General features: G+C 35.8%; 1 protein-coding gene across 1 annotated transcript; it reads right to left on the bottom strand.

Moving 5' to 3' along the window:
* Window positions 1-9,697: 9,697 nt before the first annotated feature.
* On the bottom strand, window positions 9,698-16,656 carry LOC145606950 (protein ROOT HAIR DEFECTIVE 3 homolog 1-like). The gene is made up of 10 exons (XM_081662763.1): window positions 16,526-16,656; window positions 14,213-14,291; window positions 13,607-13,772; window positions 13,241-13,399; window positions 13,017-13,147; window positions 11,836-11,957; window positions 11,029-11,122; window positions 10,736-10,918; window positions 10,227-10,349; window positions 9,698-10,098 (listed from the first exon to the last, which is right to left on the bottom strand). The coding sequence occupies exons 1-10, from the start codon at window positions 16,654-16,656 to the stop codon at window positions 9,988-9,990; spliced, it is 1,299 nt and encodes a 432-aa protein (XP_081518889.1). The 3' UTR covers window positions 9,698-9,987.
* Between the last annotated feature and the right edge of the window lie 1,021 nt (window positions 16,657-17,677).

Raw genomic sequence — 17,677 nt, 5'->3', positions numbered from 1 at the left:
AGGTGTTCTAGGTGATGTCAAATCAAGAGAAGAGATCGGTTTAAAAAAGGAGCAAAGGGGATGATTTTCTCTAAATCATGTCATCGTTGGTCAAAAGTCCTTCGATATGTCATTGAAACTTTAGCTTGACTTTAACAAAGTAAAAAGATGAGAAAAAAGGTGTTTTTGGCAGTTGAGCCTAAACGTTTCGGCATTCGAGTGTAAATGTTTCGGCATTCGAGCCTAAATGTTTCGGCATTCGAGCCGGATGTCTAGAAGATAGAAATACATGTCTCAGGACTGGAGGAACATATCCAAATCCAGTGAGAGAGAACAAATTTAGCAACTCTCTCAGCAGTTTTGTCCACAAGATGAGTACACGTATCTCAAGACTAGGGGCACGTGACTACATAGATGTGATATCGTCTCGTCGTTCTTTATACAGGGGTGATAAGTGATATTTATGTCACTCGTAGGGGTAGTATTTAGGTTATTTTCGTGTTTATTTTCCTTATTTTTCCTTTTATTCTCTTGTTTTCTCTTTAATAAAGTTTCTAGTTTATTTTGGTAAATTTGGTGTGTTTTAGTTTATTTTCTTCATTTTATTAGTTTTAGTCCATTTTCCTATTTTATTTTATTTATTTCTATTTTATTTATTTTATTTTATTTGTCTTGGTTTTATTTTATTTCGTCCTTTTTTTATTTTCATTTTTATTTATTTCTATTTTATTTATCTTATTTTATGTCTCGATTCTCCAACTTGTATTTTTGTTTTTGTGTAAGTATGTTTTCGGGTTGAAGCACGGATTTCAAAGTCAAGTGGTTTGCATTGGATGTTCGAGACCCGAGTCAATCAAGTCAAGCTGCTGCCCATAAACCTTCACCACACCCTACCTTATCCTCCACCACAAGCCACGCACACACACACCACTCACTGTCCCCTGCTTCTCCCCTGCTCCACACACATCGCAGCCTTCACGCGCAAACTCCCCTGTTTCAACCAGCCACCACCAGCTCCACCACACTGCCCTGCTCCTTGCTTCACCCCGCAACACCACACACACACCACAGCATCAACCACCTCCAATCATCACCAGAAATTACCACCGAAACCACCACACAACACCACCAACAGCAACACCAATTACAACCAGCAGCAACCCCTGCTCCAATTCACACACCTTGCGCAACCCCAACAACCACCAACAATCACAACCACAACTCACAATCAACCAGCCGTACACAGCCACCACAATTACCTTCCCCCGCACCACCTCAACAACAACAAAACGACCACCAACAATTAGCAGCTTCAATCAACGCAACTCCAATTGCGACTACCCAGACCTTCGCGGCCGCGCAACTCTGTCAGAAGGCGCACAAATTGAGTCCAAAATCAGAGTCGAGGCAGAAGCTATCGTGCACCTCTGTGTGACGTCTGTGCGGGCGCGCAATTATGGGTTAATCACGAGCTTCTCACGCGAGTTTTAATGAAAATTTAACGGCCTTGATTGATTGAAGCTGATCGATGGTGATGATTGATGATGGTGAATGGCGGTTGAATGGTGGTGATGGTGATGAATGGAGATCAGGGAGCCGAAGAGAAGGAATGAGGGTCTGATGGTTCGTGATTTTTGGGGGAATTGGTGGGTTTTATTTTTATTTTCTTTTTCTTTTATTTTTATTTCTTTTCCTTTTCCTTTTCTTATTTTCTTTTCTCTTTTTTTTTTATTTTCTCTTTTATTTTCTTTTTATTTCCTTTTCTTTCTTTATTTATTTTCTTCTTTTATTTTTCTATTTTTCCTAGTTTTATGAAGTTAGTATAAATACCCATTTTTGGGGTAATTAGGGGAAGAACATTATTATCCATTATTCTACTCTCTAATTAGTTTTAGGGGAGCTTCTCTTTCTAGGTTTAGATTAGAATTAGAGTAGTTTAGAGAGAGAAAGTGAGGGTTTTTTCCATTGATGAACTTGGATATTGAAGAAGGAGCTTGATTGAATCTTTGCAAATATTCATCTTTAATTAATGAGCAATCTCTTACTCTCTTTCTTTGTTTTTGTATTTAGTTTTATTTGCTTATTTTGATTTTCCTTCATTGCTTGTTGATCATGTTGATTCTTGATTATTTGTTGATTAATCTTGTTATTGTCATGATTAGTGAGTAATATCCCCATTGAGGGGATGGTTGTAGTGTAGTTGGATCTTGAGCATGTTCTAGGTTTAGAGTTGATTTATTTGTGATTAAAGTCTTTATATGCTTGATATTCTTTAATCTACTTGCAAAATGCATGTTGTTAGTTGATTAAAGGTGAATCTTTGCTAACAAGGAACGGAAGTTGACTTAGTTAAGGTTCATTGTTATCGATTGTTATTTGATAGTACCTCCTAGTATATGGTTCTAATGTGGAAGCATAGAGGCTATGTTAGGAGAAGCCAATTGACCCCGGAAGGCGGCTAGATTGGACCCTTTATTTCGATATTTAAGCATGTTTAGTTCATAATTAATTCAACTTCCATGCTTTTGTTTATGTTCAAGTGAATGCTATACCTAAACCATTTCCCTTAATGTTTTATTTCTTGTTTTAGCATTTTTAGACTTTAGTTGTTTATCTCCTATTCCGGACTAGCTTAATTGTCGATAACATTTGGTGGTGTTTAACCGTTCTCTGTGGTTCGACCCCTATGCTTGCCTTATACTCGTATTAGGTTTGTTTAGGTTGTATAAATTGTATTTGATCTAGGTGTAGTCGTTTGACGACGCGATTATTCCCTTGTCAAGGGGGTGGACGAACACCCTAACTGTTCGGTAAGCTAGTAAGCTTAGTAACTACCGTATTTATTTCCAATCAAGAAGTGCCTGTTCTTGATGGTTCGGCGCGCTTGTTGACTCGTGAGCTAACCCCTAAAGTAATCCTCTACCTTTCAGTTTCAAGAGGTAGATCTCGCAAAGCTTGGGCTGAAGTGAAATTTTACGCAACACCTACGCCATACAATTTTACGCTGTACGATACGCCTTGCATTTTTACACTGCATGATGACGCCTTCCTTTTTGCTTTGGATGTGAAAAAAGAAGAAAAGTCGGACATTTAAAACGTCAGCACAGTAAAATGACAAACCTGTCTATGGGAGCTTTTACGTAAAGCACCACTACGGAACGTCTTAAGACACATTTACGAAAAACGTTCAAAACGTATGCTTAGGAAGGCACAACCACACTAAAATGCGCCCTCAAAGAAGACTAGGGATATATGTTGGATATGAATCTCCATCGATAATAAAGTACTTAGAGCCTATTATGGGAGATTTATTTACGGCTCGTTTTGCATATTGCCATTTTAATGAATAAGTTTTTCCAACATTAGGGGAGAAAACAAACAGCTGGAAATGGAGATTATTTGGAATGAATTATCATTATCTTGCCTTGATCCTCTTACTAAACAATGTGAATAGGAAGTCCAAAAGATAATTCATTTACAATACTTAGCAAATTAATTGCCAGACTCATTTACTGACCAAAAGAAAGTGACAAAGTCACATATACCAGCTGAAAATGATACTATTAAGATTAATGTCCCAGAAGGACAAGGCCAAGTTGCAAATGATTTTAAAGCACACCTGAAGCGTGGTAGACCCATCGGTTCCAAAGATATAAATCCTCAAAAAAGAAAAGGAGCAACAATTGACAATGGCCAGACCGAGGAAGTTATTAACTTTGACGGATCTCCTGAAGATACCTTAGACATGATGGAAAAGGATATCCAGGTACCTGGCAATGAAGAAATTTCAACAAATTTTATCATGCTTGGAATTACATGGAACCAAAACCAAATCGACGCCGATAATGTTTTTGCAAGAAATGTAACATTAGATGTCATGAATGATGATGAGGATCATGAGCCAAAATCCATTGATGAATGTGGATAAAGAAGCAATTGGCCAAAAAAGAAAGAAGCAATTGAAACTAAATTAAAATCTCTCAAAAAATAGAGGAGTATTCGGACCTGTAATCCGTACACTTGAAGGTGTGATACTAGTGGGATATAAATGGGTCTTTGTACGAAAGAGAAATGAAAATTAAATGGTGATGTTGTAAGATATAAAGCCCGATTAGTTGCACAAGGATTCTCATAATGACCCGGTATTGATTATGAGGAGACATACTCTTCTATGGTGGATGCAACTACTTTAAGTTTTCTAATTAGTCTGGCAATAAGAGAAGGACTTGATTTACGCTTAGTGGATGTAGTCACAACGTACTTATATGGCCACTAGATAATGACATTAACATGAAACTCCCAAATGGATTTAAACAGCCAGAAGCAGCAAATTCAGGTTCTCAAGAACAATACTCAATAATATTGAATAGATTTCTATATGGATTGAAACAATTAGGGCGCTTGTGGTAAAAGCGACTAAGTGAGTACTTGTTGGAAAAAAGGGTATAAGAATGACCTTATATGCCCATGCATTTTTATAAAGAGATTTGTATCGGGATATGTCATAATTGCAGTATATGTTGGTGATTTGAATATTATTGGAACTCCCAAAGAGATTTCAATAACAATGGGGTGCTCAAAGAAAGAATTTGAAATGAAAGATCTTGGAAAAATTAAGTTTTGCTTAGGGTTACAAATTGAACATCTAAAGAATAGAATCCTTGTGCACCAGTCAACATACATAGAAAAGGTTGTTAAAAGATTTTTCATGGATCGGATACATCACATCCATTGAGTAGCCTTGTGGTTGATAGAGCACTTGATGTAGAAAATGATCCCTTTCGACCTCGGGAGAATGGCGAAGAAATTCTTGGTCCTGAAATACCATATTTAAGTGCTATATGGGCATTAATGTTTCTTACTAGTCATACACGACCTAACATATCATTTTCATTAAATTTGTTAGCAAGATTTAGCTCATGCCCCACCCGAAGGCATTGGAATGGGTTTGTTTTTCTCTAATAAATCAAAGAAGGTTTAATTGGTTTTTCAAATACAGAGTACATGTCTGACCCTCATAATGATAGATCACAAACTGGATATGTATTTTTGTGTGGAGGTACTCCTATTTCTTGGCGTTCTATAAAACAAATAATTGCAGCTACTTCTTCTAACCATGTAGAAATTTTGGTAATCCATGAGGCTAGTCGTGAATGTGTATGGTTAAGGTATGTAATTCAACATATACAAACAAATTGTGGCATAAACTTCGAGAAAGAAGTTCCAACAATTTTATATGAGGATAATGTAGCATGCATCGCCCAACTTAAGGAAGGGTATATCAAAGGTGATTGAACAAAACACATTTTACCAAAATTCTTCTACACTCATGATCTCTAGAAGAATGGTGATAAAAAAGTCCTTAAGATTTGCTCGAGTGAAAACTTGGCAGATTTGTTTACTAAGGCGCTCCCAACAGCCACATTCAAAAAGTTAGCTTACGACATTGGATTGCGTCGTCTAAAAGATCTCAAGTGATGTAGTTATGAGGGGAGTTAATGTGCGCTGCACTCTTTATTCCTTAACCATGGCTTTTTCCCACTGGGTTTTCCTGATAAGGTTTTTAACGAGGCAGCATCTTATGCGCATTATAATATGTTCTTTTGTACGGGTTTTTCTAGTAAATTTTAGCTATTGTTTTATTTAATGTTTAGTCACTCATTCAAGGGGGAGTGTTATGAAATATCTAGATGTAGATGACTATTATTCCATATGTACCATCTAGAACATTCTAAAGTTAGGTATTTAATCTTATCCGATGATGAAATCCTAGATAATATACTGTAGACACCTAAAAATGTCTCCCCAAAACCAAACCCGATGATGAACAACCTTTCACCGCCATTATAGGTCGGGTTGAGTATGTAATCTTTGGAGTGCTTAAATCCATGTTCCATTCAATATATTTCATAAATCTATCCAATTCATAGCCCATTTTCTCAAACCATAACTTATTTTCCTCTTTTCGTGCCTTTAAGCCCAAATAATTCATTTCGTGTCCTTTAAAATCATTCATTTCGTGTCCTTTTTATAAAAACGTTTAGACCAGTTTATTTTGGTCCATAATCTGGGTCCAATGATTAAATATTTGGATGGGACTTTAAAAGAGCTTTCCAATGATATATTATAAGCCCAAATCCAAGTTGTAACGAATAAGTTATGGCCAAAACACTAAACTGGATCTAAACCGAACCTAAGCCCACCTTACCTACGACCCAATGATCATGTGGAGGGTCCAAAGGATTTAATCCCACTCCTAATCCAATTAGGATTAATTGGAAGCTTCTATAAGCTTCTAAAAGATCTTAATTATTCTTTTTGAAAAGATAAGATTAAAGAGTTTGAAATAGAATAAAACTCCTTTAGTAATTTAATTCGAATTGAAAGACGTTCAAAGATTGACAGATATTATTTTCGTTCCTCACTGTTTTTATCTGATTCTTAAATAATTGGATAGCTCTTGAAATTATCTTTCCAATTATATATTATAATATTAATTCCGAGCTATAACGAAAAAGATATGAGCTAAATACGAAACTCTATCAAAAACCGACACCGTTCCCCTATTTCGGCCATATCTTTTATTCTACAAAAGATTTTAATCTGATTCTAATTGGGTTAGAAAGTAGATTTCAAGAGCTTTTCAAAAATATCTTATTCATCTTATTTCAATTTCTGGATCAAAAGATATGATAAACGCAAAAACTGCTGTCTATCGCAAGAGTTTTATCCGATTCGAATTCTTATCTTTTCTTGATTCGACCCCTCTTTTTTCCCTATAAATAGAGGTCATATCTCCCCTTTTTCAATCATCAACAAGCTTGATCACCAAATCATTCTCTCTTCCTCTCTTCTACACTAAAAATCATCCTTTCTCCCTACACCAAAAATATTCTCTCCTCTCTCTCTACGTACACCAAAAATCATTCTCCTGCTCTAGCCTAAATTCTAGCCACCCTATTCTCTCATTTTATATCCCTTAAGCACTCTAAGGAGTCCATACAATACCCGAAGTTCTATAGTTAAACCAAGGCGTGAAAGGTAGAATTAACTGAGGGTTTGGACCAAATCAACTCAACCTTTTATTTAATTTAATTTCCATTTGATTTATTATTTATTGAAGTTACTAACAGTTTATTCATGATGTAGCAATTCAAGGAAACGTGAAAAGTGAGTAATTAATCACTTAATTACTCTTGTTATTATTTCTTGTTGCTATTATCATGATTAGGGTTTATTATTATTTGATTTGATTAACGATATTATTGTTGAATTGCTTCCAATATTAATGTTTGTTCTATTATTATTATGATCACCATATTGCATGTTAAAGAGAATATGTAATTGAATATCACGCCTGATAAGATATTTTGGACAACCGGTTTAGGTTCCTTTTTAATCTTGTTGTTTAATCAAGTGATCACCAATATTTTAGAATAATGTGTGCATTAATATTTAACCAATTTAGCATAATTAATAGTTTGGAGCGAATTAAATATTTTGTTTGTATGCCTTTGAGATCGCATGAATACTTTTCACAATAAGAATCGAGTAGAGGCCAATACGGGCGAATGTGACTCAATGACTCACTTCGTACAATCATCCCCGATCCTCCTTTCGTGGTTCCGAACCATATGGAGTTAGTAATCTCATGGATTATGAATGGGGTGTAACCTTCACGGGTCAATCGTTGTTGCCTTCGTTGTCCCTTTTCGTGGTTGCCTTAAATGATCCGTGAACGGTTTACAAGTTCCTTAAAAACTTGTTAGCGGCTCCCTACTTTCCTTGTCCCTAATCGTATATGTCAATTCCCACTTCCTATGAGTGCCAAGCATATTCTTAACATGCTTTAACGTAGGCGCACTTCAAACGACGCCTACATATACATGTATATATATCCCGCACTAGATGGAATAATATACAGAACGTAACAAATTTCCCTCATCTCTCTATATTTTCTCTCCCATATTTAACAAGATTATCTTTTTTATATGTTTTTTCATGCAATCAATGGTCCTAATTTACCTACAAATAATCAAGGGTATAATGTCCATTCTTATAACGGCTATTTCACCAAATGCCACTGAGAAATTTAAAAATTCACGAAATGCCATCGTACTTTTCAGAATTCACTAAATGCCACTCAGTTCTTAAGTAATTCACCGAGTGCTATTTATGACTAACGGCTGTTAACTCCGTTAGTCATTAGGGCATAATCATGACACAAGTGGACACGTGTCAGTCGGTTATTGGTTTAAAAATATAAATAAAAATAAAATTAAAAAAACTCTAAATCCTAACCCAACCCATTCCCACCACCTTAACCACCTACCAAATCCAATCATCAGCCCAAAGCCAACCGCCGAAACTCCTTGACCACCTGCTGGAACCCTCTAACCTTCCGTCGGAACCCATCGGAACCCCCTCACCTCCCGCTGGAACCCCTTGTCCCCATTAAAACCGTCGACTCCACTTAATTTCCCTTTCCTCCTCCCGAAAAACCACCACAACCACCACATTGTTTCACGCAGTACCCAAAACTCTACCTACTCGATTCCAGCACCCACATGCTGACCCATAAAACTCCGTTTAACCGATGACCCCTGCGCTGATCCCCACCCCAGCCCCCACAACCACCTCACGCACCAACACGATGCATCACCATAGCCATCGAAACCGACCATGGAAACCCATAATAGAACCTGACTATTGAAACCTTTCACCCTCAAATGGTCGAAATCGACCATGGAAATCTAGAATGGTCGATTTCTATTGCCGATTTCGTCGTTTCAAGGGTGGAGGATAGGAAGAGGGGTTTTGCGCGGTGGTTAGAAAACGTCGGGTGTTTAAATCAAAGCTCATGTTGGTGGTATTTGGGGTCGGGGAAGGTTGTGTGGGCGGTTTTGGGGGTCGGCGATGGGTCAGGTGGGATGCTAAAGGGGCGATCGGCCGTTTTTAGGTGGTTAAGGGGGTGGGTGGCCGTTTTCTGGCGAGATAAGGGGAGGGTCTAGGTTTGGCGGTGGTGGGAAGGTGGCTGGGAAAATATTGGGATTTATTTTTTTTATATATATATATTTTTTATTATTTTTTATAAATTAAAATAAATAGACCAATCATATCATGACATGTGTCAAAATTAAGCCCAAATGACTAACGGAGTTAACGACCGTTAGTCAATAATGGCACTCAGTGAATTATTTAAGAACTGAGTGGCATTTGGTGAATTTTTAAATTTCTCAGTGGCATTTGGTGAAATAGCCGTTCTTATAACTACTACATTTTTATTGTTATCATCGCAAAAATATCCAAATAACAAGGGTAGAGTGTAGATTTAAAATTGCAAATGATCAGATCTTCAGATGTGATTGAAAAAGAGTACAATGCACGAACAACTACAAAATGTTGTAGCTATTTAGAATTTTCTAATTTGTTGTAGCTATTTTAAAATCATCTAAATTGAAGGTTGTAATTAATAATGACGTGGTCTTTACATAGAGGATACTATTTAATTAATCCTCAAATTAACAAATCAACACACGGATAAAGTAATTTAATAGGCATACAATACAACAATAACAATAAAAGGTTTTGTGTGAGACCGGACACACGTGAGACCGGGTTCAATAACAAAAGTCCAATAAAAAGGCGCGGGCTAACTAAACCCGATCGCGAGGCTCGCAACACCAAAAACATGATAGTGGACTCACATGAATAAGCCTTAGTGTGAAAAATAGGTACACAATGATAATTAAAAAAGTACAGTACATATTACGGAATATGTAAATGCATAGTCTTACACTCTTATGTATATTTGTTTCATGGAATTATTTTCTATATATAGGAGTACTTCGTATTATGAATATGAATATGAATTTACTCAACAATATGTACCAATACCATTCCTCGACTACCCAAGGAATTACTGCAGATTTCCAAATCTTCCATTGTGATGATAAACAACCTTTGACTATAGAGAAGTTTAAAATTAGGGAAATCAGGTTGAGCATTCTAATTATTACTAAAAATAGGACCACCACCTAATATAGTTAATGTCACGTTTGTCACGACCTGTACTATATTAAGAGATAATTTAGCACGTCTTCGGCGTCTCTGAACCTTCTGAGGATTTAAGGAAATAAATCATGATAACTTGTTAGTAGTTAAATATAAAGACAAGAGTTAACAAACATATAAGTTTATGAAAAATAAGATTGTAGATGATCTAGTACAAGGAAATAAAATCACACCTCCCGTTTATGCTCAGTAGCCTCGGCAATAGCACCAACAATAAATGGATTTGTCTCCTTTAGGAATTTCTCCCAAAGTAATAAGCATTGCAACGGAGTTATAACTGTTTCTGATAATGGAATCTACATATATATACAAAAAGATATAATTATAACGTTGTTAGGGTTTAAGCTCCATACTTTTACTTTTAATATATATGGATTATATTAGATCTGGTGTATTTAATGTTTTGTTTCCTAATTTATGACAATCTATTATCTCTCCTTTATTTTTACTCTATTTTTCTCTCTCCTCCCTCTTACGATATCCGTATCATTGTTGAAAATCATCAAATTATATTGAGATAGGAATGTATTAGATAAAACCCGTGCGATACACGATTTATTTGAATTTTTAAACTAAAACCAATTATGTTAATACTTCGTATTAAACATATACAATCATGTGCTTCAATTCATTCATATCGTTTTCCTTTGTTTTTATACAAAGAGTAAGCTAGAAACCTAACCTTATTCCAGCTGGTTGATGTTAGAGCCTGAACCTTCTCCCAGCACTTATCATGGAATAAAGCAACTAAATATTTTTCAAGGTCCTCAAATTTATCATCCAATAAAGCAACTAAATATTTTTCAAGGTCCTCAAATTTATCATCCAACTGAATTGCAGCCAGAGCAGATAAGAGTTTAAGACACTACAAAAATATTTGGATCATAAGAAGAAAAAAAAAAAATTAGTACGTTTAACAATTTCCAAAAGATTGAGAAACTACCAAGTAAATTTCACCAAATTTCATTTACATACCGCATAATGAGCAATTTTTGTAATTGATTCAATATTTGTATTCTCAGTCCATTCCCGTTGAACATGACCCTCCAAGCTGAATAAACTTATGAATCTAAAACACAAAATAAAGAATTAAAAAATATAATACACTCTACCTCCGCCCAAAAACACTAGTAAAACTATAAGTTTAAAAATATACAAATTTATTGATATCTCACTTGATAAATTAGATTTACTTTTCCTGTAAATTTTGAGTTTTTCTAAACTATAACCTTGAGGTCGTTAAGTTTCTTTTCCTAAATTACAAGTTGCGTCTTCCAACTTAAGTTGTACAGTATTGTTTAATTAACTGTTCCCTCTAACGTTAACTCAGCGTTAGTAATTGTTAAAATAAAAAAGGGGGGGGGGGTGGGTGGGGAATAATAAGAAATGGAGGAGAAAAAAGAAGTACATGAGAGCTTGAGAATTATATGAAAAAAAATATGCTTATTGTAATTCCTCTTACATCACTCTAAAAGTCTAACTCAATCAATTTGGATATGAAATTTCTCTCCAAAGTGGCGTAATTAACAATTAACACAACTATTGACATTAGGTTAACATTAAAGGGTACGGTTAAATAAACATCTTAATTTGGAAGACATGCACATTTTATAATTTTGAAAATACATGTGCATACCTTAAAAAAAACTCATCAACCACATAAACATAGCTTTTAGAAAAACCCTAAAAATATTTAAATGAAATTAGCTGAGTTGAATATAGGTCGAGGTGAACTGACCGTACCTAATTTTAGATAAATAAATAAATAAATAAATAAATTACCTAGCTTTCATAAGGCTCGAGATGTTTTGCGCGTGTTCCCTAGCTTTTGCCTCAACCACACTTCTTGCATAATCCTCTAGCTTTGCGCGCATGTTTTTTTGCATTTGTTCATCCAAATCAAACTGAATAAAAACTTCTGCAAGCCAGTCTCTGCATGATGTATCTCACGTTGAAGAATTTCTTTTATTGATGGCCAGGCTTTATCATTTGTAGTATCCAACAAAACCCTACTAACGGGTCCTATGAGAGCCACACTTAACCTCGCCTACAACATCATATGTAAGACCACTTTGTTAGACACTAATCAAATACTCCCTCCGTCCCATGATATAGTTTTTGTTTGTGTTTTCTCACGATATTTAAAAAATAGGAGGAGAAAGTGAATAAAAGGTGTTAAATTTCGAAACAATATGAAATGGGCCTGGGCAACCCGAACAAGGAGGAGGAGAGTTGGGTCCACAAACAAGGCTTTGAAGCTTCCATACTAAAACCAATTGGCAATAGTAGGAGTTACTCCTCTACCTTATAAAGTGGAACCACCTCTCCTCTTTCTCCAATGTGGGACACTCATAAGTGGGCTACAATGGGATTCAACACTCCCCCTCACTTATGAGTGTCCTTAGAACTAGAGCACACCAGAAGGTACAATATAAATTCTCTTTGGGAATGAACATCCAATAGAGGCCCCTTAACCAGTGGCTTGACAAATACCCAGTTATAAATGGCCCAACAAACCTGGGCTCTGATACCATGTTAAATTTCGAAACAATATGAAATGGGCCTGGGCAACCCGAACAAGGAGGAGGAGAGTTGGGTCCACAAACAAGGCTTTGAAGCTTCCATACTAAAACCAATTGGCAATAGTAGGAGTTACTCCTCTACCTTATAAAGTGGAACCACCTCTCCTCTTTCTCCAATGTGGGACACTCATAAGTGGGCTACAATGGGATTCAACAAAAGGAACGAAAAAAAAGTACAAAGCATGTTCAAAATTCAAAACTAAATTAGGAAGTACAATGCATAAACTTAAGAAGGTGATGGTATAATGATATTTACATACTATCCAAAAGTTCCCAAAATAGGAAAACAGGAACTATATTATGGGACGAAGGAAGCACATGATCTTATTATACGTATCTATTATCTCAAAGCAAATGAGTATCGTATACAAAAACACGTACCTCATAAAGTGAAGTAACTTCAGCCAATTTGGAAAGACGGACAGTAGCCATATAATCATAGATATCACTGACAAGCTTGGACCTTGCTCTTGATACATTACTGTTTGCGTGCCATTGTTCAACAAATGGATCTGTTGAAGCAAGATACAAAATAAATTTTGATGTGAGTTTGTGTGAAACTTTTCCGTTTGGATTGTATTCAATAAATTATAGACGGGGGTTACAAGGTATTTGATGTTGATGCTGTTGGACTGGACGAGGAGGAGCTTGCTGCTGTGCTTGGCCCAATGTAGCTGCATTGGGCTGTTGCTGCGACTGTGTGGGCGTCGGGGAGTTGCAATGAGATTGAGCATCAAAACATTGGGCCAGATTTTCAAAAAAGACTGCATACCATGTTATTAATTAAATCATGTAAGACTTAGCTTCTTAATAGATCTAATGGAGTAATTAGTTTACTTCATCAAAATTTTAGATATTGGATATTTTAAATATTTCAAGATATTACGCTTTATTCAGAAAATCATAAAATACGATCATACGAAGCTCATAAAGTTAATATTCCATTTTGTAGCTATCAAGTAAAGGTTAACCTGTACATCCTTCTGCAAAATGTGTCACACAGATATCTTTGCATCTATTGAAAGCAGCAGAAAATCCTTGTTCTTGTTTTAGAGATTCGTTGAAGAGCTCCTTAAACCTCTTCACTGAATTTAAACGTAGATGCCGCAAACTGGATTCAACAGCTGGTTCAACAAGCTAATGTAGAAAAAAAAAAAAAAAGGAGTATTATTATCAGTACAAAATCCTTTATTTCTAAATGGGAGAACAAATAATCTCATGATATATATGATGACCAATTTAATTAGGAGAAATTGATATATGCAATTACACAACTTTCAACTCCCCAAAATAAAATAAAATAAAAATTATACAGTATTTATTTATAATTGATATTAAGCTTGTTAAAGTGTGTTGATGTAATTGTGTCATTTACTTTATAGATATGTGAGTAATTTAATGTGCCATATTGCCCATATACCATGTGGTTGTGTGCAGTGTGCTCATGCATCTAATTTTATGTTACTACAAACAACGCCACTAATTTTTTTTTTTTTTTTTTTTTTTTTTAAAAAAAAACACTATAAGAAAGATTCTCAAATTAACAATTGTAACAAAGATAGAAGGTTTTACTATACTTCTATCAAATCATGTTCTAATTTCTTCTTTGTCTTGGTTCGGATATCCCCATCATAATCTGCAACCTCTAAATCATACCTGAAAAACGAAAAATTCATATACTTATATAATTTAAGCATCTCCGATCCAAATTGTCATGATACATAAGATTTCAAACTAATTTTCATTATAACTAATTTGTGTTCCAATAATTAGCTATATGCTAGTTATTCAAATAAATGAGCCAGGAGAATACTTTCACAAAAAATAAAAAAAAGAGAGAGAATGAGCCAATGATATATCATTAGGGATTTTTGCAATTTTTTCCCAAGCAGTTATTTTGTCAACAAATTTGATAGAGTATAAAACATATTCCTGGGCCTCAATTATCAGCTTAACCTTTTGGTTGAGTTGGTCCACTAACATGGTATCGGAGCCCACCCCCCCCCCCCCCACTTTCAAGTAGAATATTAAGCGCAGGGTATGAGGAGGGCACATGCTGTATCCACACTTCTAGCCCAACAAGTTCTTGTGTGAGGGGGAGTGATAGAGTATAAAACATATTCCTGGGCCTCAACTATCAGCTTAAGCTTTTGGTTGAGTTGGTCCGCTAACACAATCTAATTAATTCCATATTTTAGCTGGAACAGACAAGCTAGTAGATATAGACTTTTAAATATTTTAAGTATTATTGTTCCTAAGGACCCTAACTACAACTATTGAAGATGCTCTCACTAATTAATTTTGGGGTTTTTCTAAGCTATTCCCTTAAGGTATTCGAATTTCTAAGATGTACCCATGCTTTTTCATGTTTCTAAGTCGTGCCCTTCAGCTCCTTATCAATACTAAAATGTACCCATATAATTAGTTGTTTAAAAATTATTCGAGAGTGTAATTTTGTGGCTTCAGTTTTCATTATTAGGGTTGCGGTGGCTAAGATTTATTTCTCCTACCATTTCCTTACCTTTTATCATATTTCTATTAAATTTATAGTTAACTTTAGGTTACGTGGAAGTCTCAAGGAGGGTACCATTAATTAATGGTAGTGAGTTGAGGGGTACAACTTAGAAACTTGAAATAGCATGGATACACCTTAGAAACTCGAATACCTTAGGGGTATAGCTTAGAAAAACCCTTAATTTTATAATAGTTTTTTTTTTTTTTTGGTGTTTAGAGAGCCACAAGGGCGGGGATGAAAATCGATCCCAGGATCTCCTGAAATCGGGAGGGAAGCTCTAACCACTTGAGCTATCCCTCACTCTCTTAATTTTATAATTTTATAATAGTTCAATGTAAAGAATTTGCATGTTTGTCTCATCTTCCTTGTTTCAATTATTTTGTCTTGTTAGCTTATACGGAAATAAAATATATCCGACTTTTTTTTTTTTTTTTTTTTTTTTTTTGTAAAGTTGTTAATATTTGGTTTATAACTTCTCTGTCATTTAGGGTTTTAATCGACAAGGTTGTTGTTGGGTTTTGTATTGTGTGGAGAGTGGTTCAAGAGTATGGAGGCATAAGGGAGATGCAAATGAACTGCTTGTTGGAAGAAGTTCGACCGAACAAGAACAATGGAGTTTGGGGAGTTCGGTCGAACCTTTGAAGCAGTAGCAACATCATTTTCATTTCTAGCAAAGGTGTGGTCAAACCAAGGGAGGTCCGACCGAACCACCTCAAGTTTGACTGAACACAAGGTAGGTTCGGTCGAACCCCTGCTGCTCTGTTCGACGGTTCGATTTTAGTCGATGTAAGCTGCATTTTAATCTTAGCCATTGATTACTCTTGTACTCTTAGACTATATAAACTCATGTATGTCATTTATTAGGGTATGATGTTAGATTTAAGAGAGAGAAAAAGCCTCTTGAGATTAGTTCATCTTTTTAGGGTTTAAGAGAGTGAATTAAGAGAGGTGTGAGCTTTCATGGTGTATTGAGAGCTTGTAATCATCATCATCAAGTTACTTCATCGTGGATTGGTGGGTTTTCTCCCGGCATTGGGTTTTCATGGTAAATTTGTTCTTGTTTTTCGTCTTACTTGATTTTGTTCTTTGATTATTGTTAATTGTCGTTAATCGTAAACTTAGCTAGCACATACGTAACTCTTTCAGTTTTTAGCCAGTTGTCTGCCTTTGCCTCATTCTCTTTGTTTGTCGGCAGCAGCAAAACTGGTTATCATAAATTCGATGTCAGTCGCATCATATAATCATATCTTGTCTGTTTTCAAGATATAGTCTTCTGTAGCATCTCAACTAGATAGTATGCTTGTCAGCTTTTGGTGGAGATCGTCTGGTTCTCGGAAGGGTTTGGCGTTGCGCTCGGCTTCTCTACTTCACTTACCCAAAGGTTTGGGGGGTTTGGGTTTGCGCAACATTTCCATCTTTAATTCTGTCCTCCTTGCAGGTATAGAGTGGAGGATGTTTTGAAATCCTCAACTTTTGGTTTCTAAGCTCGTATTTCTCGCCCCTCATGGGGTTGTCGTGGGTTATAGATGGCTCTTTCGGCTGTTGCTTCAGGTGTATGTTGGAAAGTGGCTAAAGGTAATAGGGTCCGCATTACAGCAGGCGAGGGGTCTAGTGTTATTCAAGGATAGTTTATCTTAGTTGGATCTTCTGACTCATGTGTTTGATAAGATTGATCCGCATTCTAACAGGTGGGACTCACTACTAGAATTCGGTCAAGTTGCGACCGTTTTTTTACGACCGTCAATAAAACAATCGCAAAACTAGAAATCTGCGACCATTTTAAAGGCAATCGCAATTTTGCGACCGTATTTTACCATTTACACCGTCACAAGTATATTTGAATAATTCTTTTTTAATAAATACATGTGAAAATTAATTAAAAATAATAATAAAGTAGTTGCGACCAACTAAAACAATCGCATATTACGACCGTTTTTACACACGGTCGCAAACAGTCGCTAGTTGCAACCGTTTTCAACAGTTGTAAGTAGTATTTTTCTTTTTTTTTTTTTTAAAAAAAAGGGGATAAAAGGCCACTAACCCTAGCCTTAATTCCTTTTTAACTCTTTCAGCAGCCGCTTTTTCTCTCTTTTCTCTTTCTCTCTCCTCTCTCTCTTCTCACGTTAGTCTATCTTCATCTTCCGTTCTTTCCTTCTCTCCATTCCTCTTCTCCTCCATCATTCCTCCTCTCCTCCTTCATTATCTGAATTTTATCGCCGGAAATCAAACACACTTCAAAGAAATAGATCAAAATTCGCCCAAACATTCAACCGGCACCAACCATCACTACCATGACCACCACCGTCAAGCTTGAGCCCACCACCACGATCTCCACCGTCACAATCTTATGGCTAAACAAGTTAACGGTTTTAAGGTCAAATTTGACCATGAAAAGTCTAGATCTAGACTTTTAATAGTCGAATTTGGCCTTATTAAATCAAATTTGAGGTGAAATTCGAAGTCAACTCGAGGTTTAGGTATGTTATCATATTTATACTTGTTTGTCTGATTTTTTATTTGAATTTGT

Source organism: Chenopodium album, chromosome 23, assembly GCF_948465745.1.
Source record: "Chenopodium album chromosome 23, dcCheAlbu1.1, whole genome shotgun sequence".
Classification (NCBI taxonomy): domain Eukaryota; kingdom Viridiplantae; phylum Streptophyta; class Magnoliopsida; order Caryophyllales; family Amaranthaceae; genus Chenopodium; species Chenopodium album.
This window is presented reverse-complemented; position numbering and strand designations above follow the sequence as displayed.

Coding starts and splice junctions, on each gene's coding strand:
- LOC145606950 (XM_081662763.1), bottom strand. CDS start 16,656: ATGAGGGGCGAGAAATACGAGCTTAGAAACCAAAAGTTGAGGATTTCA. Junction 10,919..11,028: donor CAAAAATTGCTCATTATGCG/GTATGTAAATGA, acceptor ATATTTTTGTAG/TGTCTTAAACTCTTATCTGC. Junction 10,350..10,735: donor CATCAACCAGCTGGAATAAG/GTTAGGTTTCTA, acceptor ATATATATGTAG/ATTCCATTATCAGAAACAGT.